Genomic DNA, 23,842 nt, shown 5'->3' with positions numbered 1-23,842 from the left:
ACATTTTTGCAGTTTCTAAACATGTGCAGGTTTCACAAGTACCTATACCTGGTGTGTTAAGCCTCGTACACACGATCGGATATCCGCTGGCCAAAACCATCGATTTTGGTCCAAAGGGCGTTGGCCATGAACTTGGTATGCATACAGACGGCACAACATTTTCAGCTAGCAAAACTTAAGTATGAGTTTTTTCTGCTCTTTTGCGCCACCCTTTGGGCAACTTCTGCTAATGTTGTCTAAATGTTTAGTATTGGTTCTGAGCATGCGTGTTTCTACTTTGGATTTTAGTCCGTTGGACTTGTATACACACGATCGGATAATGCGACGTAACACATTATTTGTCAGACAGTTGGTGAGCATGAACAGCCAACATTTGTTGTCATAAATTCCGCCAACAATTGTCTGATGGAGCATACACACGGTTGCATTATGCGACACAACATGTCCATCAGACAATTATTGTCATGTGTACGGGCCTTTAGTATACTTTGACCCAGAGCTTTTTTTCTCAGAATATAGGTGCAGGAACTCAACCACGACCCATTCAGATTTCACAAACAGTAGAAGGGTCTTAAAGGGGCATTAAATACCAGAATTGCATTACATACAGAGTGCAGAGTTCAGGGGGTTACAAAGCTGTCACTTGTAAACACAGAAACCAGACTTATGTGTTTGCGGCTATTGTGGTGAGCAGGCACCAAAGGGTCTGAGCCAGAGGTGGTGGAACTGAGTTCCCCCAAGTTCCCCCTGAAAAAAAGTCCTGCTTTGACCTAATATTTATGTTGGCAAACCAAATTATATCAAGTTTTTTTAGGCAAAAAAAATTATAAAATAAAAATGAACACCTTTGAACAGGTATTACTGTCATATGTTCTAAAATAATTATTTTTCCAAATAAGATATTTTATACAAATGAATAACAACATTAACATTTATAATTATTATTTTTAATAATATAAATCGTTTGACCCGTAGTGTATAGCGTTGACACTTCTCATCAAATTTCCCCATGTGGATCATTGGTTGATGACCTTTAAATAAAGCTTGCCCAAGTACAAAAAAACAAAAAACTTGTTTTATTCATAACTTTGTGTTCAGAGATACAAATTGATCTCATCTTCTGAGTCTGACCATGTAAATGAACGACCATTCTTTAATTGAATTCTGTGTATATTTATATTTTCTCAAAGAATATAAATTCTGCGAAATACAGAATCATTAAGGAAAATAAAAAATAAAATTTTCTCTTTTTAATCTACCAATACCATGGCATTTCATGCCAAGCTTTTCCAAAAAAGGTTTCGACTCTAGATGAATTAGGAATAATAAAACGGTAGACCCAATTCAAGCCTTTGTTACCCAATAAAAAGCCAATATAGATTCTCTTTTCCTTTTTTTTGGAAGTTTCAATACATGAAAAATATAACTTGGGTAAAACCAAGTGTAACCAACTCATCTCGAGGAATACACAGGATTTCAATATTTTAGATCACAATAGAATTTTTAATAAATAAATTTCTTTGTTTTTTTATTATTTTTTTTTTCTTTTTTGTAAAGACACTTTTATTGGAAACAGTAGATTTAGCCCAGTCATTTTACGTTCCTTTTTTTTAATATAAATGGTCTGTTTTTGCTTTTATTATCCCATGTTGCAGAATTTTAGATCTGCGTCTCCTGTACATTGTCCTTAGAGTTTGCGCGAATCAATAAAGGTTCATGCACTGAGCTGTGTATTGAATTTATTGTGTTCACGGTTGTCGTGTGATTAAAAGGGGACTTATAAGAGTTATAATGGTTTAAATGCTCATGTTCTATTGCGGGCATGGGTAAGTGGCTCTCAATGGGCGTGTCAGCTGTGAGTTCGTCATCCACGTTAATAATCTCAACAGTCCGCGTAGGAGCATGATGGTTTTTCCGATGGTGCTGTTTCCTCATCTTATAGAAAATTACCAACATAACAGCTGCCATAAGGGTGATGGCCACAAAACAGCCAATGATAATTTTGGTGGTCTTCATAACTTCGTCTATCCCTGGCATTCCACCATTTGCATCCGTAACCGGGATGGTGAAGGGTTTCTCAGTGGACCTTGTGCTCTGCGACATTAGAGAGGTGGTTGCATTTGTGGTTTCCCAGTCAAGGACTGGTGTAGGACCCACATGATGTTCTGTGGTTCTGGCCTCGTCCTGAGATGGTTCCATAGTCTCTACAGTGACAGTGGAAAAGTACGTATAGCCATTATCAATCGCAGTCACATTCAGTGTCGCCGAGGCAGTGGTGTTCCCTGCGGAGTTACTGACGATACATGTGTACAATCCTGTATCTCGCATCGTTACAGATGTAAAGTTTAGTGTGCCATCATTGAGCACAGCAATTCGCACTTTGTAAGCCCCGTGAGTCATTATGGATCCATTTGGTGTAATCCAGCTAACATAAGTCAATGATGTTGATGCCCGACATTTGAGTTCAGCAGCCATCCCTTCTGTAACATTCAGATCAGTGGGTGGCTCCAAAATCACTGGGGCATAGCATGTAAAATAGTTCTGGTCCAACTCAGCAATGTGGGTACCTTTTAAACTGGGAGGCGTGCTACAACGAGCACAGCATGTGCTGCCTGTAGTGACTATTTCCTTTAACCACCAACTAAGCCAAAGAATGTCGCAATTGCAGTTCCAAGGGTTGTGGTGCAACTGAATCCTTTGCAAATTATGTAAAGGTGTAAAAAGGTCATGAGGCAGCGTAGTTAGATTATTATGTGCCAAATTTAGCTCCACAAGTGACTGAAGGTCATCAAAGGCATTCCTCTCAATCACCTGAATTTGGGAATGCATGATCCAAAGTTTTTGTAAATTGGTTAATCCTTGAAATGACCCTGGCCTCAGAACTGAAAGATGGTTCCCAGAAAGGTCTAGTTCATCTAGCTTTACAAGAGGAGTAAGATTGGGAATTTCTCTTAGGTTGCACATCCCAAGGTTCAGATATCTAAGGTTTGAAAGCCCTTCAAAAGCTCCTTCCGAAATATAGGACAATCTTTTCATCTCCCCCAAATCCAGTCTGCGCAGAGAAGGGATGCGATTAAAAGCATAGGAAGGAATGCTTTCAATCGGGTTGTTCCTCAGCCAAAGCTCCTTTAGTTTTGACAAATATTCAAAAGCTCCATTTGGAATGGTAGTCAGACGATTGTCAAACAGCTCCAAAGTGTTCAGGTTCGCCAAGCCGTTAAAGGCCCCGATTTCAATCGTCCTAATGTGATTCCTACTCAACTGTAAAACTTCTAAGTGTCGCAAATGCTTAAAACTGTCCACTTTGATTATTTGGATCTGGTTTTCGTGGAGGTTAAGTTGCCTCGTGTTGGTGGAGATACCATCCGGGACTTCTCGCAGGTTCCGTCTGGTGCAAATGACTTTGCTAAACTGGTTACTGCAGGAACATACAGAAGGGCAGGTCTGAGCCCTAACCAACCCGGCCACCACGAGAAGTTGAAGAGCCAACAGCACAATAAAAAGGGGGTCAAATAAGGCCCTGTTGAACCTAGGACCTATCATCATCTGCTGTGGATGTAATGTCATCTTGTTCAACATTCATACTTTGTTTGTGTTTGGTCCTTCAGCAGTTCCAGTATTCTGCAAAACATAAAATAAAAAGAAACAGTTAGTCAATTAATCAAAAATGTATGGATAACAATTAGCTTAGCAACCAAATGATTTTGAGTATATAAGTATATCTAAACCCAAGAACAAAAATGTAATTTATTGTAGCCTATCAGTCCTTAAATGTTGCATTAGTTTTCTTTTGTAGGCTGAGCATATTTACTTCAAGTACAAAAAAAATCGTGTTGATCCTTATCCCTGAAATATTTTGTCCCTGTAACTTTCCCTTGCACTGAACTAAAATCACAAACAGGGTTATCGTCGTTCCCCGGTATATTATGTGAACTACAAAACAACACGCTTCTATGTAACGGAGATAAAGAGTGAGAAAGTATAGGCCAAATCAGGACAGCAACCCAGGGTGACAATGCTGCTCCCCCACAGATACAGTACAGTAAGTGATCATTGCCAACCTAGGACCTTAGTGAGTTAAAGGAGTTGTAAAGGATTTTTTTTTTAAATAACAAACATGTTATATTTACCTCCACTGTGCAGTTCGTTTTGCACACAGTGGCCCCGATCCTGGTCTTCTGGGGTCCCTCGGCGTCTGTCGCGGCTCCTCCCCGCAGCAACTACACACAGAAATGCGAGCGAGCTCGCATGGTGTGTAGCTGTTGCGGGAACGCTCCTGTGATACAGTGGCGGCCCTAGCCGCCGCAGTATCACTCGGCCCCACCCCCCGGCGCGCCGCGTCATTGGATGTGATTGACAGCAGCGCCAGCCTTCCATCCATCCACTGCAGCCAATCAATGGCCGGGCTTCATCTCAAGGAAGATGACGGGGGTGAGCGAGGGACTTTAGAAGGGTCAGGTAAGTAAAACTGGGGCTCGGGGGGGGGGGGGGGGGGCGACATCAACTGATAGAATGCATTAAGGTAAAAAAAAAATTCCTTTACAACTCCATTAATTCTAAGTAAGAATAAGAGAAAAAAATGCTGAAAAAAAGAAAACTTATTCAGCCATTATTATTAATAGTAAGCCTTAAAGTAGAACTATAGGCAACACTTTTTTTATTTTATTTTGGATACAGTAAGGGAGGGTTATAACCCTTGTCAGTTTATTTTTTGTCTTCTGTGTTCGCTTCCTGTATTATAGCTAATACAGGAAGTGAGAGATAATCCCGGCATATTAAGGACATTTTTTTGGGGATCCCCAGGTCACCAGGACTAGTGTCCATATTGAAACATTTCCCCTCTATTGCTTTTCTCGGGACAACCAAAGATTTGGGGTTTTCTTTATTTTTACTTTCGATGATAACAATAAACAGGACAAATAGAGAGAGTGAATCTCCCTAACAGGGACACAGACAGCAATAAAAACCCAATACGTGTTGTAATCCATATTCACTCTGTCAAAAACTAAAAAAGAAAGTTTTGCCTTTAGTTATACTTTAATATATACATTTTTGTAAGAACTCTTTAAATTCATCCTTGGTTAGTTCACCCTGAGACAAACACACTTCCCATGTCTATTAGCAGAATTATGTTTTTGCTCGGAAAGGTACTGATATGGCAGTAACATTGTTATTGGCGTAGTTCCCTGAACACAGAGACATCATCATTCATGACAATTGGGAGCCTTAAGACATTTCATCTGTGCACATTGAGAATTTTAATTGTCTCTGAAAACCTCTACAAGCATGGGAACAGACAGACTAATCTACTGTGCTGTTTGTCTTAAAGTGAAGTTGTCATGAGCCTAAGTAGGGTAAACTAATAATACAGACACATAGCTCTTGTTCCGTGCACAAACCTACTATTCTTTTCAAAATGTGGTCGGTAGGCTGAAATTTGCCTACTGCTGGAATAAAGTGGAGTTCCACCCAAAAATGGAACTTCCGCTTTAAGTGCAGGTGACCCCCTGACATGTCATTTTTTTAGGGGGGAAACGGATACCCTCTTTTTAGAGGGATCCAGCTCCCACTCCCTCCCGGGGGACCGCCGCGCCAGAAGGAAGTTCACCTCTTCGCCCTCCCTCTCGGCAATCATCTGGGACACATCACAAGTCCCAGATGATTGCACGGGCAGTCATGGTGCGCATGAGCAGTGCATGACCAGCTGTGAAGCCACAGCCAGGCACCCACAGGGACAAATCCGGCCCCCGCAGAGAGGAGGGGGAGAAGAGCGGGGCTTCGTACGCCCGCATTGCTGGAACCTGGGACAGGTGCGTGACAGATTAATAAAAGTCATCAGCTACACTTTTGGGTGTAAATCTGCTTTAAGCAAATGATGTTTGAGAAATTGGGGGATTTTTGGGACTTTCAATGAAGCACATCTGTGCCTCCTCCCTGGTTTGTATGAACAAAGAAAGGACGTTGGGACTTTAAATGAGGCTATTGACAGGTTAGGTCATAGTAATTAAAACATTAAGCAAATGGTGACTTTTGGAGATAGCCAAGGGTTATCCTACAGACCCTGCCTCTCCCCTGCCTCTCCTCATCAGCTTTGGGGTTTCATTAACTAAGTGATGGGAGAAGGGAAACATTGGAATACTTGTCAGTACTAGTTTGAAAAGGCGTATTTGCTTTGGAAGAATTATGCCCCGTACACACGATCGGAATTTCTGATGTAAAACGTCACACTGACTTTTCCCATCGGAAATTCCAACCGTGTGTATGCCCCATCGGACTTTTTTCTGAGAAATTCCATCGGAGTTTGGATAGAGAACACGTTCTCTTTTACTCCGATGGAATTCCTTCGTAATTCCGATGTGAGTTTGGCCGGGCTAAAGCCTGATTGTGTGTACGGGCATAAGTCACCTTTAATGTTGGGTGTTCTACGTGTATTGATGTTACTTCATTATGCATTATGTAAAACTATCAGAAAAGTTTTTACATTTTAGAACGGGGCACCTCAAGATTGTCCATAATTTTGGAAGGTGCCACGATATTGTCCATAACTTTAAAGGGTGCCTTGAATGAAAAAAGATTGAGAAACACCGCAGTATAGAATGGTATGGACAGACACAATAATGTGCCCCAATTAAAACAGATACCAGATACATGCCATGCTCCCAAATAACTCAAAAAAGCAGAGGTACATTCTACAGGGCTGGGCAGGAGTATATTTCTTAAAAATGATTAGAACACAAGTTCCTGGAATTTTAAGCAAAGTTTCTAACCTGCTAAAGATTCATAAAATGTCTTTAAGCTAAACTTGGCACAACACTATGGGGCTACCCAAAACACCCACTACAATAAACATATATGATGCCTAATGTAAGGATGTCTACACGGTGAGCTTGTTGAAAACATGTCTTTGCAACAAGAGGCTGGTCGTACAATGGTCAATTTTTTATTTATTTTTTATGATTAGCCAGGGGGCTGATAAAAAAAAAAAATACATGGATTCCACCATCCACCCAAGTGAGGTGTTATTGTATTCTGACCGTGGGGACAACTGTGCTCTCAGAATACACTGATGAGTGTTTATTTGCTGCAACACTCATAAAATGAATCAAGAGAAGTCGTTAGATTGATTTCTCTGGAATGGAAACAGTGATAGATAGATCAACATGATAACGACCCCAAACACACCTCGTAGATGACCACTGCCTTGCTAAAGAAGCTGAGGGTAAAGGTCATGGCCTGGCCAAGCATGTCTCCAGACCTAAACCCTATTGAGCATCTGTGGGGGATCCTCAAATAGAAGATGGAGGAGCGCAAGGTCTCTAACATCCACCAGTTCCGTGATGTCGTCATGGAGGAGTGGAAGAGAACTCCAGTGGCAACCTGTAAAGCTCTGGTGACCTCCATGCCCAAGAGGGTTAAGGCAGTGCTGGAAAATAATGGTGGCCACACAAAATATTGACACTTTGGGCCCAATTTGGTCATTTTCACTTAAGGGTGTACTCACTTTTGTTGCCAGCGGTTTAGACATTAATTAGTGTGTTGAGTTACTTTGAAGGGACAGCAAATTTACACTGTTATACAAGCTGTACACTCACTACACAACATTGTAGCAAAGTGTTATTTCTTCAGTGTTGTTACATGAAAAGATAGAATAAAATATTTATCAAAATGTGAGGGGTGTACTCACTTTTGTGAGACACGGTATATATATATGCACACACACACACACAGTATACATGCACACAAGGTTTCTTCAAAACATTTCTACATTTTATTTAACTCATATACAAAAATATAAAAGTGTGGAAACTTTTTAAAGACCCCTCTTGTTGTATACGTTTATATATTCATACACAGTATACAGTGGAACCTTGGATTACGAGCATAATTCGGTTCCAGGAGAATTCTCGGAATCCAAAGCGAGTTTCCCCTTAGGCCCCATACACACGATAGAATCCATCCGCTGAAAAATCCCAGCGAATGGGTTTCAGCGGATAGATCCTATGGTGTGTACACTCCAGCGGATCTGTTTCCGCGGATATTTATCCCCTGGGATGGATTCCAGCAGATCGAATATTCGCTGACATGCCAAACAAATCTATCTGCTGGAATCCATCCCAACGGATGGATCCGCTGGTCTGTACAGACTCACCGGATCCATCCGTCCGAAGGGATCCCCCGCATGCGTCGTAATGATTCGACGCATGCGTGGAATTCCTTATATGACAGTGTCGCGCACATCGCCGCGTCATAATCACGGCAATGGCGCGACACGTCATCGCCAGAGGATTTCGGCGCGGATTTCAATGCGATGGTGAGTACACTCCATCGCATGGAAATCCGCTGAAATCCTCGAGAGGATTTATCCGCGGAAACGGTCCGCTGGACCGTATTCGCGGATAAATCCTCTCGTGTGTATGGGGCCATAGAAGTCAATGGAAATGAAAATAATTTGTTCCGCACTGACTTCAATGGCATGCAATACCGCATGTGGTCAGAGGTGGGGGGGGGCGCCGGAGAGCCTTGAAAACACTCGGAAAGGCCCGGGGACACCTCAGCCCACTCTGGCTAACCTCGGAAAGACTCTGTTCCCGAGGTTTGCCGAGGTTAGCTGAACAGTCCTCGGGCCTCTCCATGCATTTCCGAATGGCTCCAGCGCCCCCCCCCCTCAGGCCAAAAGCGGTACTGCACACTGCTTTGGCCTGACTCCTGCTCGTATTGCGAGACAACACTCGCAAATGGAGTTAGGATTTTTTTGAATACAGTGCTCGTATTGCGAAACGCTCGTTAACCGCGTTACTTGCAATCCGAGGTTCCACTGTATATATATATATATATATATATATATATATATATATATATATACAGTATATATCACTTCTGAAAGAAAATATCTGCAATATTTTCTTTTTCTTTTACTTTTTTTGACTCAATATTTGTCAGTGGCTATTGTTTAATTCAGTATAATTGTATGTCGGTAACATATCACCCCGCACAATATTGTTGTTATGCTAAGCGCTCCCTTTCTTCTTTTCTTTTTTTTTTTCAAATGATGTTCTAGAATCCTTTACTGCTGATTCATCTGTGCTTCCCAATAACCCACAGCCCAGGGTTCATTTCCAATCTCCAGCTCTCTGCAAACTCCCTGTACTGCAGAGATTAATGAAATTTTCTATGAATCAGGCATCAGAGAAGTCCAATGCCGGCTTGTAGCGCACTCATAACCCAGAGCACGGGAATGCATAATGCATAGATTTGTGCTATAACAAAAAAATGTGTATCAGCAAAGTCTACGCAATGTTAAGCAAGATGTAGTTTCATTTTTACAGTAAAAAAAAAAAAGCCCGGTTACAAAAAAATCTATTATTCAGATCAGAGCTGGAGTTCTTAAGTGCGGCGTCAAAGCTGCGTGGTACATTCGTGCTGCAAAAATGAATCGCTTGAGATAAGAATGATCTGATGGAAGATGTGATATTCTCTATATTATACATGGTGTCTATTAGCTAGATTCAGAGAGAGTTAGGCCGGCGTATCAGTAGATACGCCGACCTAACTCGGAATCTGCGCCGTCCTAATTTTAAGTGTATTCTCAAACTGAGATACACTTAAACCTAGCTAAGATATGACAGCCTGCGCCGTCGTATCTTAGGGTGCAATATTTAGGCTGGCCGCTAGGTGGCGCTTCCGTTGAGTTCGGCGTAGAATATGTAAATGACTAGATACGCCTATTCACAAACGTACGTGCGCCCGTCGCAGTAAAGATACGCCATTTACGTAAGGCGTTTTCAGGCGTAAATTTATTCCATCAAATAGCTGGACTAGTCAATGTTAAGTATGGCCGTCGTTCCCGCGTCAAAATTTGAAATTTTTACGTCGTTTGCGTAAGTCGTCCGTGAATAGGGCTGGACGTAATTTACGTTCACGTCGAAACCGTGTATTCCAAGCTCGCCGGGGGTTTCCGATCAGAGGAGATGATTAAGGTATGATTAAAATATCAGTCTAGTTATAATTCTTTATTTGTCACCATAAATATGTCCTTAAAGGGATGTTCCAGGCATTTTTAATGCTTATTAAAAGTCAGCAGCTACAAAAAGTGTAGCTTCTGGCTTTTAATAAACAGACACTCACCTGTTCCACGGTCGAGCGATGCGCCGGCCTGAGCTCCGCTCCTCTCCCCCCCCCCCCCCTCCGACTGATGAGGTGGCAGTGACAATAGGCACTGATGGGTGGCACTGATAGGTGGCACTGATATGCAGCACTGATGGGCATTGAAATGTGGCACTGATGGGCACTCATAGGTGGCACTGGTGGACACTGATGGGCACTGAAAGGCTGCCCTGATGGGTACTTATGAGTGGCACTGATAGGCGACACTTCTGGGCACTCATAGGCGACACTGATGGGCACTGAAAGGCAGCACTGATGGCTGGCACTGATAGAGTGCACTGCTAGGCATCACTAATTGCGCTGGGACTGGCAGGCATTTTTAATAGGCACTGATTTGCAGCTGCCTGGGCACGGATTGGCATATCCTTGGTGGTCTAGGGTGGCATACCTGGTGGTCCTGTGTGGTGGCCATCCCTGGTGGTCCTGGGTGGGTCTGATTAGTATTGGTTCAGAGCATGCCTGGTTGTACTTTGTACACACGATCGGATAATCCGACATCCACATTTGTTGTCGAAAAATTTGAGAGCACGCTATCCCACATTTGTTGACGGAAATTCCGACAACAATTGTCCGATGGAGCGTACAAACAGTCGGATTATCCGACAAAAACCCTGCCATCACACAGTTGTTGTCGGAATATCCGATCATGTGTACGGGCCTTAAGAATCTTATTGGCCACAACAGTGAGACTACTTAGGTGGTAACAATGAAAGGAAGCTCTTCTATTCTATAAAGCAAACATCAGAACAGAACAATAAAACCTGGCATCAAAGTTTGTTCAAATCCTTACAATGAATATAATGAATGCTAAAGTGTTTCTTTTCCTTTTCCAATAAAACTGGAGTTTTGTACAAAGAAAAATATGTTTCTTTGAAGAAAAAATAAATAAAAGATGTCTTTCTTTTGTGTATTTTTATTTAAAAAAAAAAAAGGCAAAATTTCCAAAAATACACTTAAAACAACCAAAAAAAAAAAGAAACATGCAAAGGGCTCTTTCGAATAATAATAATAAAAAAAAATCAGGTTCCCCTTTATCCTTGTGTTCAAACGGTTCTCCTCCTAGGAAATTGCTCCCCGGAGTGAAAGCTCAGGGAGATCATTAAGGCTTTCTAATTAAAATTAAAGCCACACTTGCACTTTTGCATAAATTATTGATTAAAGAGTAATTCCCTCAAATTACCTTAAAAATTCCCGCAGCTGTTACGAGGGATCTGTTTAGATAGCAGGTGACTCTTAAAGGAATAAGCAGTCTATTTGGAAGTATTGACAGTTTCCAAATTATTTTTCTCTGCTCAGACATATATTACTGTGTGCAGGTAATCAATTGTATTTGTGAATTAGAATTTATTAGTAGCAGTAGAATCTATCCTATGGATTATCTGCCACAACTGAAAAGGAGCTATTAAAGAAAAAACATATCCAGGATAAAATTCTCCAATACATTTATATAACTTGCCTATCTGGAAATGCTCTAGTCCTAATTCTTTATTTATTTTATTTGTATTTATCTATTTTTTTATTTTATTTTTATATTTAAAATATGTTTAAAATTATATTTACAATTATATTTATTTTTTATTTTATTTTATTGTAAAGACACACACTTTCAGTTTTATTACTCAATTTTTATAAAATTCAATATTTTGGTTGGCATCGAAAGAGCATTTTTGGCTGGACTGGGAAGGGCTTCTAGTTTATTGTTGAATAGGAAAATGATTAAAATATGTAGAAATGTTTTAGATTTTTTTGATCATTGAACATTCAAGCACCAGTACTTGTCCCCTAATAATGAAGGTTTTAAATTTAAGTTGAAGGAAACATTTTTGTAAATTGTGTGGATGGTTATAAAAACATTTTCAGTGAAAGTATTTTCTGTATTTCAATCCAAACAGAGTCCTTATAATCTTGCAGGTAATGATACAATCCATAAAAGATTCCAACAACGAAAAAAAAAATTAACCACATATTTAGTTCTTTTACTGTGTTACTTTACTGATTAATTTCCAAGTGCCCCCCCAAAAAAAGGGTCTTTGTAGGTTTGGTTGGACTCCAGTCAACTGATAAAAATCCCTTTTTTTGGTAGCTTTAACATAGGGTTGGACTCCAGTCAACTGTTTTTGGTAGCTCAGGAATATTACCCCCCCCCCCCCAAACATTGCCTTTTTAGGTTGGGTTGGACACCAGTCAGCTGATAAAAATCCCTTTTTTTTTGGTGGCTCTGGAAGATTACCCCCTAAAAATTGCCTTTGTAGGTTGGGTTGGACTCCAGTCAGTTAATAAAAATCCCTTTTTTTGATAGTTGAGAAAAATGACCCCCTAAAGATTGCCTAATTGGGTTGGACTCCAGTCAACTTTTTTTGGTAGCTCAAGAAAACTACACCACACCAAACATTACCTTTGTAGGTTGGGTTGGACTCCAGTCAGCTGATAAAAATCCCTTTTTTTTTATGGCTTAGGAAAATTACCCCCTAAAAATTGCCTTTGTAGGTTGGCTTGGACTCCAGTCAGCTAATAAAAATCACTTGTTTTGGTAGCTCAGGAAAATCACCCCCTAAAGATTGCCCCTTGGGTTGGACTCCAGTGAACTTTTTTTGGTAGCTTCGGAAAATTATCCTACCCCCCCCCCCCCCCCCAAACATTGCCTTTGTAGGTTGGGTTGGACTCCAGTCAGCTGATAAAAATCCCTTTTTTTTGATGGCTTAGGAAAATTACCCCCTAAAAATTGCCTTTGTAGGTTGGCTTGGACTCCAGTCAGCTAATAAAAATCACTTGTTTTGGTGGCTCAGGAAAATCACCCCCTAAAGATTGCCCCGTTGGGTTGGACTCCAATGAACGTTTTTTAGTAGCTCAGGAAAATTATCCTACCCCCCCCCCCAAACATTGCCTTTGTAGGTTGGGTTGGACTCCAGTCAGCTGATAAAAATCCCTTTTTTTTGGTGGCTCAGGAAAATGACCCCCTAAACATTGCCTTTGTAGGTTGGCTTGGACTCTAGTTGGACTCCAGTTAGCTAATAAAAATCACTTTTTTTGGTAGCTCAGGAAAATCACCCCCTAAAGATTGCACCGTTGTGTTGGACTCCAGTGAACTTTTTTTGGTAGCTCAGAATTATCCCCCCCCCCCCCCCCCCCAAACATTGCCTTTGTAGGTTGGGTTGGACTCCAGTCAGCTGATGAAAATCCCTTTTTTTTTGGTGGCTCAGGAAAATTACCCCCTAAAAATTGCCTTTGTAGGTTGTGTTGGACTCCAGTTGCACTCTAGTCATCTAATAAAAAACCCTTTTTTGGTACCTCAACAAAATCACCCCCCAAAAATGCCTCTGTAGGTTGGGTTGGAATCCAGTTGGACTTTAGTCAGCCAATGAAAAATCCCTTTTTTTGGTAGCTTTTTACAAAATTTTACCAGCAGAATTGCCTTTGCATGTTGGGTTGGGCTCCAGTCAGCTAATAAAAGCTCCTTTTTGGAAGCGCAACAAAATTACCCACGAAAAAATGCGTTTGTGGGTTGGACTCCAGTTGGACTCCAGTCCAGATGATAAAAATCCCTTTTTGGTAGCTCGCCACTGCCCCATATAGTAAGCATCTAATGCCCCTTTTTGTCTCAGGGACATGTTATAAAAGTGTTGAAAGGATGAAAGTGCCACACTAGCTTCTACAGTCCTTTGAAAGATTTTTTTTTGGAACAGCCAACCAGTTTTTTAACCCTAATGAAGGGGGAATGTTGAGCCCACAAAAATCATTCAAATTATTGTACAAGCTAGTGTGGCACTCCCATCCTGCAGGACAACACAGTTGCTGGTGAGCAGAATCTAGGATCACACTCTACTCATCATACAAAACATGTCACCATAGGTTTCAGCGTAACAGCTAGTATAAGGGCCAGGGTCCGTATTTCTAGTAGCATCGTAAATATTATGAACACTGGGACTGACTGGCCAAGGGAGGCTCAGTAGTCAGTAAGGGTTCTACCTTATTGCTGCCACCAACTCGGAGATTGTTTTCAGGAAGGGGAAGCAGAGTGATTACAGTGGAACCTCGGATTACGAGCATAATCAGTTCCAGGATAATGCTCGTAATCCAAAGTACTCGCATATCAAAGCGAGTTTCCCCATCAAAGTCAATCGAAACGAAAATAACTTGTTCTGCATTGACTTCAATGGCATGCAATACCCCATGCGGCCAGAGGCGGGGGGGGGCCAGAGGGCCTCGAAAACGGACAAAAAGGCAAACCTCGGAAAGACTTTGTTCCCGAGATTTGCCAAGGTCAGCCGAGCTGTCCTCTGGCCTTTCCGTGCATTTTCGAACAGCGACGTTCGGCTCTGCCCGGCTCCCACGTGCCCCCCCCACCTCAGGTCAAACACGGTACTGCACACCGATATGGCCTGAATCGTGCTCGTTTTGCGAGACAACACTCGCAAACCGAGTTACGATTTTTTTTAAATACAGTGCTTGTATTGCGAAACGCTCCGATACATACAGGCCATTTACTGTAAACATGTTGATTTAAAAAAAATGTAATTAACACTTTTTAGTTTGTCCATGTAACATACAGAGCAATGTCAAATAGAAAATCAATAAAGCAGACGAGGCAACCCTTCAAGCTTAACTGAAATCACAAAAATAGATATGCACTCAGATAAACTTATCTTTGTATTAATATGGCTGTGCAGTACAATAGTCAGGGCCTATAAGGACTTAAATGGACTCAAAGGAACCTATAACCTATTGGATCCATATTTTATCTGGTGCAAAAGGTCCTTTTGGATTGGAATTATAACAGATAAACCATTGCAGTGTGAGGGCAGGAAGCAACGTTTTTTACTAAGGCCTCGTACACACGACCGAACATGTCCGCTGAAACTGGTCCGGGGGACCAGTATCCGCGGACATGTTCGGACGTGTGTAGGGCCGACCGGACAATTTTCCGGCCGACCGGACAGGTTTCCAGCGGACAAATGTTTCTTAGCATGCTAAAAAACATGTCAGCTGGAACCATGTCCGCCGGACATGTCCGATGGTCAGTATGACTCATCGGACATGTCCGCTGGCCCGAGAACCCGCGCATGACGTCAAAGTGATTCGACGCATGCGTGGAAGCATTGAACTTCCAGGTTTGAGCACGTTGCCGCGTCATCGTCGCCGCCACATCACCGCATAAAATGAGGAAAAAAAGTTGCGCTAACTGTAAATATTGTAAACCAGTAGCAGCTAGCACCAACAAAAGACAATATTGTGTACAAAGAATAAAAAAGAAAAAGTGCAGCGCTGAGTATTCAGTGAAATGAATCAAAAAATATGGTAAATAATCAAAATTCAGTGAAAAATCAAAGAAATTTAAAAAAGAAAAAAGAGGGGGACACACCCCCAAGTAATGTGACAGGTAAATAACCTGAAAGACAGCTAGAAAGTGAGATCTAGCTGGATAATGTGTAATATAAACACACCGTGATAGGTGAGAGGACACAAAAATAAATGATAATGAGAACCTCAAATGAAGTCCATATAATTTATACGTGTAACTCCAAAATGTAAATGTGATAGTCCAAGGTCAAAATGGCCTATACAGTCCAAAGAAATATATATATGCAATGTATTTCCTTTATTGGAGTTGGTCAAAAGTTCTTTGTGGAAAAGACCAGATGACTGTAGAGGAATGGAAGATGTTGTGATCTTCTCAGGTATGGAACTCAGATGTTCTTAATAAGCAGTTGGAACCTCATCAGCAATCCACAATGGTATCCAAATAAACAAGTATAAAGATGGGTACTCTTACCGGAAAGTGTGGACATACACGTCAGCGACGGTATGTCAAACACGCATGTACGAGCTCCTAGGCAGCCGTGATGTCAATGGGGAAGCTGTTTGATGTGCCAGCCTTTAATCCGCCAGGACGGGTCCAATCCAATGAGAGGAGACAGCTCGTGCAGGTGTGGTTCTCAGATGAAAGAGTGTAGTATGCAGGCCAAACGTAGAAACCATGTAAGGGAAAACGTACTCACATAGTGCGGTTAATCCCAAAACAAGCCTTTATTAGGCATAGAAAATAAAAGCCAAAATAAACAAAAAACTGGATAAAAATATATAAAATAGATAAAAAAGTACAAGCCCAGTGAAAGACGAGTACAAGTGATCACAAGTAAAATATGGCGTAATGAGCAAGTAGCGTATGAGCTATGTACCCGACATGTTTCGAGCGGCAGAGCTCTTCAACTGGGGCATAACCCATACAAGTGCCCAACGCCATCTATTTATAACATAAGAATAAGCAATGATGACAGCGTGCCTGCAAACAGCTGAGGGAAGCCAGAGGAATTAACCAATCACAATCACTGACTTCAGGTGCCGCCCACTACTGTCAGCAAAGGACGTAGGATAAGCAATGATGACAGCGTGCCTGCAAACAGCTGAGAGAAGCCAGGGGAATTAGCCAATCACAATCACTGCCTTCAGGTGTCGCCCACTACTGTCAGCAAAGGACGTAGGATAAGCAATGATGACAGCATGCCTGCAAACAGCTGAGAGAAGCCAGGGGGATTAACCAATCACAATCACTGACTTCAGGTGCCGCCCACTACTGTCAGCAAAGGACGTAGTAAGTGAACAGCCACCTGTTAACTGTGGACCATCCGAGTGTCCATTGGTCCCCAGAGCGTGTCCAGGCGGGGCATAAGCAACGTCATAGCCGTCCTCAATGCTGCAGCCGGTGCGTCGATCTACGGCACCTACAACTGCTGCCAATCTGGGGGCGGGGGGCGGTCAGGCTCTTGACATGTGCGCAAGCGCAGCCACGGTGGACACGAAGGTCCCTACGGCAACCGCAGGGATGCTGACGTGTGATGTACGTGGCGCGCGTGCGTCCCACCCTGGAACGCAAAAGGGCCAATCACAGGGAAGAGTCAATGTATTATGAAACCAGGTCAGCGTCGTGATGTCATCACGCTGCGCCCTCACAATGCGTTCCAAGTATTCCAATGACTCGCACATACGAATCAGTGAGGAATATGGACACTGACCTGGAATACAAGGGGAGTGACATTTAGGAATACCCAATGGTGGTGTAGGCAGTGTATACAAGGCTGTGTGGCATCATTGCTATTGTAAACAAAAAATATACATTAATACATATACAATCAATAAACAAAGTACCTGAAAAATAATAATGAATATGCCTGTATATAAAAATAACAATGCTATATTTTGAATACATGTGAGAAATGGAGAAAATGGCCATAATGATATGCTTATAAGAATGCCTAACAAAAATCCCAAATTAAGGAAAGCACAATAAGAGAAGGACATAAACGTCATACAATCACTAGGATTTGTTAATAAAGGCGTTAATATCCCACTCTATATTGAGTCCATGAGGGAAAAAACAGCGAAGCTGGTATATCCAGAACATCTCAAGTTGGGACACGCCTCTGATCTTGGACTCACCCCTCCAATGGGGGGTAAATTTGCCAATGATCTGGAAACTTGTCCCCTCTGGATTTTTATGATGATGTTCCAGGTAGTGTTTGGGCACACTGTGATTAGTTTTACCCAATCTAATCCGAGCTATGTGTTCATTTACCCTGATTGAGAACGTACGTATGGTCCTGCCAACGTATTGTTTTTTGCACGGACAAGTAAGCAAATAGACAACATAACGGGTGTCACAGGTTACAAAATCCCTCACATGGTAAATACTGGATGTCACTGTAGATGTAAAACTGGTAATCTTTCTGTTGGTAAGCGCGTTTAAAAGACAGACATTGCATCTCCTGCATGCATGGAATCCCTTCATCTCAGGAAAGAAAGACGGTTTGGTAGGAGGGTCTGATACGTTAGGGGCAAGCTTATTCCTGAGTGCCATGGCCCCCCTAAATACAACTCCAGGTCTATCAGGGAGTACCGGACCCAAAAGGGAGTCGCTTTTCAAAACGTTCCAATGCTGATTGAGTATGCTTTTGATACGTTTATGCTGGACAGAATACTGAGTAGTAAATGCCCATTTAAATTTTGTATCAGGGGGACGTTTTGGCTTCTCTACAGTAAGGGAATCTCTATCGATCTTGCGAACACGCTCAATATCCTCATCCACTTTCCCCGGTGAGTACCCCTTCTCAACAAATTTGGCCTTGAGGGATTCCGCTTGTATGACAAAATCAGAGGCGTTTGTACAATTCCTTCTAATGCGGAGCAACTGGCTGAAAGGTATAGATTTCAGCCAAGAACTGTAATGACAGCTGTCCGTGGGAATGTACCCGTTTCTGTCTGTTGGCTTAAAAAATGTTCTAGTAACCAACTGATTATTGTCCACTGAAATCTCAAGGTCAAGAAAATGTATAAGGGTGTGGCTAAGATCATAAGTGAGGATAATGCCCATCTCGTTGTCATTTAAAGTGACCATAAAGTCATGGAGAGATTCTTCATCACCATGCCACAGGAGGAGGATGTCGTCTATGTACCTGGCCCACAGCAAGATCTCTGGACGATGGAGGGCATAGACGACATCCTCCTCCCAATGGGCCATGTAAAGGTTCGCCAGGCTGGGGGCAAACTTGGCCCCCATCGCGACACCCTTTGTTTGAAGAAAGAAACGTTGGTCGTACCAAAAATAATTGCCCTGTGTGGCAAATTTGAGCAAGTCCATGATGAATCTCTGTTGTGCAATGGGGAGTGTGCCGTCCCTGGAAAGGGACAGTTCTACAGATTTGAACCCCAATTTGTGTGGTATGCACGTATACAGAGATGTAACATCGGCAGTTACCAAAAGACATCCCTCAGGAAGATCCACTGCTTGTAATTTGCGTATCGTGTCTCCTGTGTCTTTTAAAAAAGACGGAACAGCCCGCACCAGGGGTTGTAGGAAGAAATCGATGTACCTCCCAATACGAGAGGTCACCGAGTCTATCCCGCTAACGATGGGTCTGCCCGGGGGATTGGTGACACTTTTATGGATCTTAGGGAGGAAGTACATGACTGGAATGCGAGGGACGGTAGGTATAAGGTAATCTTTTTCTTTTTTATCCAGAATTCCATCAGAAAAACCCCTATTGATCAAACCCAAAAGAGACTTCTTTAGCGTCTTTGTTGGATCAGACGTCAATGGGGCATAGGTGCTTGTGTCATCAAGGATGCGGCACATTTCTAAATGATAATCCGCCTTATCCATGATGACCAAACCACCTCCCTTATCGGCTGGCCGAATTATTAGGTCTTTTCTCTCACACAAAGATTTAAGACCCAATTTGATGTCGGGATGGTCATAGGTACGTTTTTTGGGTATGGCTTCAAGGTCTTTGAGTACCAAGTCTCGAAAGACCTTAATGGATGATGCTGTGGTAGTAGGAGGATTGAACAATGATGGATTGGACATCCCTGAATGGATTACATCTCCTAAGGAGGCATAAGAAGTTTTGGACTGATAGGGGTTAGACAAAAAATATCTCTGAATATTTAATTTTCGGGTAAACTTATGAATATCGACAAAAGTGTCGAATTTGTTCAATTGTTTCGATGGAACGAATTTTAAACCCTTGTCTAAGGTGGTAATCTCAGCCTTGGAAAATTCAACCTTGCTCAGATTGAAAATGCCACTACCTTTTACAGTCTGCCTCTTTTTCCTTGCCCTCCTCCCCCCTCGGGTGCCCCGTTTTGTTCTATGCCCCTTTTGGAACCCGTGCGAGCCCTGGGAAAATCCCCTTCATGGGGGGGCTCATGATGTGAGCGATTATAAGAATAAGGAGACCTATTGTAAGAAATAAGCCTCTGATTTTGTCATACAAGCGGAATCCCTCAAGGCCAAATTTGTTGAGAAGGGGTACTCACCGGGGAAAGTGGATGAGGATATTGAGCGTGTTCGCAAGATCGATAGAGATTCCCTTACTGTAGAGAAGCCAAAACGTCCCCCTGATACAAAATTTAAATGGGCATTTACTACTCAGTATTCTGTCCAGCATAAACGTATCAAAAGCATACTCAATCAGCATTGGAACGTTTTGAAAAGCGACTCCCTTTTGGGTCCGGTACTCCCTGATAGACCTGGAGTTGTATTTAGGGGGGCCATGGCACTCAGGAATAAGCTTGCCCCTAACGTATCAGACCCTCCTACCAAACCGTCTTTCTTTCCTGAGATGAAGGGATTCCATGCATGCAGGAGATGCAATGTCTGTCTTTTAAACGCGCTTACCAACAGAAAGATTACCAGTTTTACATCTACAGTGACATCCAGTATTTACCATGTGAGGGATTTTGTAACCTGTGACACCCGTTATGTTGTCTATTTGCTTACTTGTCCGTGCAAAAAACAATACGTTGGCAGGACCATACGTACGTTCTCAATCAGGGTAAATGAACACATAGCTCGGATTAGATTGGGTAAAACTAATCACAGTGTGCCCAAACACTACCTGGAACATCATCATAAAAATCCAGAGGGGACAAGTTTCCAGATCATTGGCAAATTTACCCCCCATTGGAGGGGTGAGTCCAAGATCAGAGGCGTGTCCCAACTTGAGATGTTCTGGATATACCAGCTTCGCTGTTTTTTCCCTCATGGACTCAATATAGAGTGGGATATTAACGCCTTTATTAACAAATCCTAGTGATTGTATGACGTTTATGTCCTTCTCTTATTGTGCTTTCCTTAATTTGGGATTTTTGTTAGGCATTCTTATAAGCATATCATTATGGCCATTTTCTCCATTTCTCACATGTATTCAAAATATAGCATTGTTATTTTTATATACAGGCATATTCATTATTATTTTTCAGGTACTTTGTTTATTGATTGTATATGTATTAATGTATATTTTTTGTTTACAATAGCAATGATGCCACACAGCCTTGTATACACTGCCTACACCACCATTGGGTATTCCTAAATGTCACTCCCCTTGTATTCCAGGTCAGTGTCCATATTCCTCACTGATTCGTATGTGCGAGTCATTGGAATACTTGGAACGCATTGTGAGGGCGCAGCGTGATGACATCACGACGCTGACCTGGTTTCATAATACATTGACTCTTCCCTGTGATTGGCCCTTTTGCGTTCCAGGGTGGGACGCACGCGCGCCACGTACATCACACGTCAGCATCCCTGCGGTTGCCGTAGGGACCTTCGTGTCCACCGTGGCTGCGCTTGCGCACATGTCAAGAGCCTGACCGCCCCCCGCCCCCAGATTGGCAGCAGTTGTAGGTGCCGTAGATCGACGCACCGGCTGCAGCATTGAGGACGGCTATGACGTTGCTTATGCCCCGCCTGGACACGCTCTGGGGACCAATGGACACTCGGATGGTCCACAGTTAACAGGTGGCTGTTCACTTACTACGTCCTTTGCTGACAGTAGTGGGCGGCACCTGAAGTCAGTGATTGTGATTGGTTAATCCCCCTGGCTTCTCTCAGCTGTTTGCAGGCATGCTGTCATCATTGCTTATCCTACGTCCTTTGCTGACAGTAGTGGGCGACACCTGAAGGCAGTGATTGTGATTGGCTAATTCCCCTGGCTTCTCTCAGCTGTTTGCAGGCACGCTGTCATCATTGCTTATCCTACGTCCTTTGCTGACAGTAGTGGGCGGCACCTGAAGTCAGTGATTGTGATTGGTTAATTCCTCTGGCTTCCCTCAGCTGTTTGCAGGCACGCTGTCATCATTGCTTATTCTTATGTTATAAATAGATGGCGTTGGGCACTTGTATGGGTTATGCCCCAGTTGAAGAGCTCTGCCGCTCGAAACATGTCGGGTACATAGCTCATACGCTACTTGCTCATTACGCCATATTTTACTTGTGATCACTTGTACTCGTCTTTCACTGGGCTTGTACTTTTTTATCTATTTTATATATTTTTATCCAGTTTTTTGTTTATTTTGGCTTTTATTTTCTATGCCTAATAAAGGCTTGTTTTGGGATTAACCGCACTATGTGAGTACGTTTTCCCTTACATGGTTTCTACGTTTGGCCTGCATACTACACTCTTTCATCTGAGAACCACACCTGCACGAGCTGTCTCCTCTCATTGGATTGGACCCGTCCTGGCGGATTAAAGGCTGGCACATCAAACAGCTTCCCCATTGACATCACGGCTGCCTAGGAGCTCGTACATGCGTGTTTGACATACCGTCGCTGACGTGTATGTCCACACTTTCCGGTAAGAGTACCCATCTTTATACTTGTTTATTTGGATACCATTGTGGATTGCTGATGAGGTTCCAACTGCTTATTAAGAACATCTGAGTTCCATACCTGAGAAGATCACAACATCTTCCATTCCTCTACAGTCATCTGGTCTTTTCCACAAAGAACTTTTGACCAACTCCAATAAAGGAAATACATTGCATATATATATTTCTTTGGACTGTATAGGCCATTTTGACCTTGGACTATCACATTTACATTTTGGAGTTACACGTATAAATTATATGGACTTCATTTGAGGTTCTCATTATCATTTATTTTTGTGTCCTCTCACCTATCACGGTGTGTTTATATTACACATTATCCAGCTAGATCTCACTTTCTAGCTGTCTTTCAGGTTATTTACCTGTCACATTACTTGGGGGTGTGTCCCCCTCTTTTTTCTTTTTTAAATTTCTTTGATTTTTCACTGAATTTTGATTATTTAACATCACCGCATAGTCACCACGTCGTCTGTCCGCGGAAATTTGGTCTGATGGTGTGTACATTTAAGGCGTTAAGACAACCATATCTATTGTACCGCTCCTTGGTACCGAGCCTTTCTTCGTAGTCATGGGTGGTTGGCAACCTTCAGACTCTGTTACCACCTCCTCTGAATAATTTGTTTAAAGTTGCACACTGATTTTGTGTTCAGGCTTAACAACTTTTTTACCCTGGGAGTGATAGAGATGTTGCACCTACCTCCTCCCTTTGATGCATTTTGCCCCCCACCCCTTACTGAGGCTTTATCAGAAAGCAGATGAAGCAGGGAAGAAGCAAATCTTTTTATATTGGAGAAACTACCATTTAACTCCTGAAGTGATACTATAACAATATGGACCAAATATCCAACCTTCACAAACCTGACACAAGAACAAACAGACAGCTCCAGCACTCAAAGGACTTCTACAAAGTCTCAATGTGAGGACAGTAACAGTCAATTATGGATCTTCAACTGGAATGCTCCCTCAGTGCAGCCCTTCTCTGATAGGTGGAATCCGATGGATAACTGTAGTAGGAAGCACAAAGGAGGATGAAAATGCCTCAGGTGTTCCCATTTGAGGAAGGGGGGCTTTCCTATGCAGAGGTCCATCAGGTCAGGTCACATTACACTGCACTGGATTAGGATTTGGTGTGTGGTACAATGCCTCAGCTCAAAATATCACCCAAACTATCCTTTCCTCCCAGCAACTTTGTCTCCTCCTTCCATTCTTGCCTCCAGGACTTCTCCAGAGCCCCTCCCATTCTCTGGAACTCCTTACACCAATCTGTCTGGCTATCGCTTACTCTGTTCACCTTTAGAAAATCCCTGAAAAACTCATCTCTTCAAGAAAGACTATCCAGCCTTGACCCAAAACTGAGTTTTAACCATCAACTCATCCCCACATACTATATAAAGGAGTTGTAAAGTAAAAATGTTTTCACCTTAATGCAATCTATGCATTAAGGTGAAAAAACACCTGATGCTGCCGCCCCCCCCCCCCCCCAGCCCCCGTTATACTTACCTGACCCCTCGAAAGTCCC

General features: G+C 42.4%; 1 protein-coding gene across 2 annotated transcripts in view; it reads right to left on the bottom strand.

Moving 5' to 3' along the window:
• Positions 1 to 1,053: 1,053 nt before the first annotated feature.
• Positions 1,054 to 23,842, bottom strand: part of LRRC4C (leucine rich repeat containing 4C) — a 356,194-nt gene continuing 333,405 nt past the window's right edge. For both annotated transcript variants that reach the window (XM_040328066.1, XM_040328067.1), the window contains one exon: positions 1,054 to 3,621. In XM_040328066.1, coding sequence (XP_040184000.1) covers positions 1,660 to 3,579 — 1,920 coding nt within the window. In that variant the 5' untranslated portion in view covers positions 3,580 to 3,621 and the 3' untranslated portion in view covers positions 1,054 to 1,659. The remainder of the gene's footprint in view (positions 3,622 to 23,842) is intronic.

This window comes from Rana temporaria, chromosome 11 (genome assembly GCF_905171775.1).
Source record: "Rana temporaria chromosome 11, aRanTem1.1, whole genome shotgun sequence".
In the NCBI taxonomy this organism is placed as follows: domain Eukaryota; kingdom Metazoa; phylum Chordata; class Amphibia; order Anura; family Ranidae; genus Rana; species Rana temporaria.
This window is presented reverse-complemented; position numbering and strand designations above follow the sequence as displayed.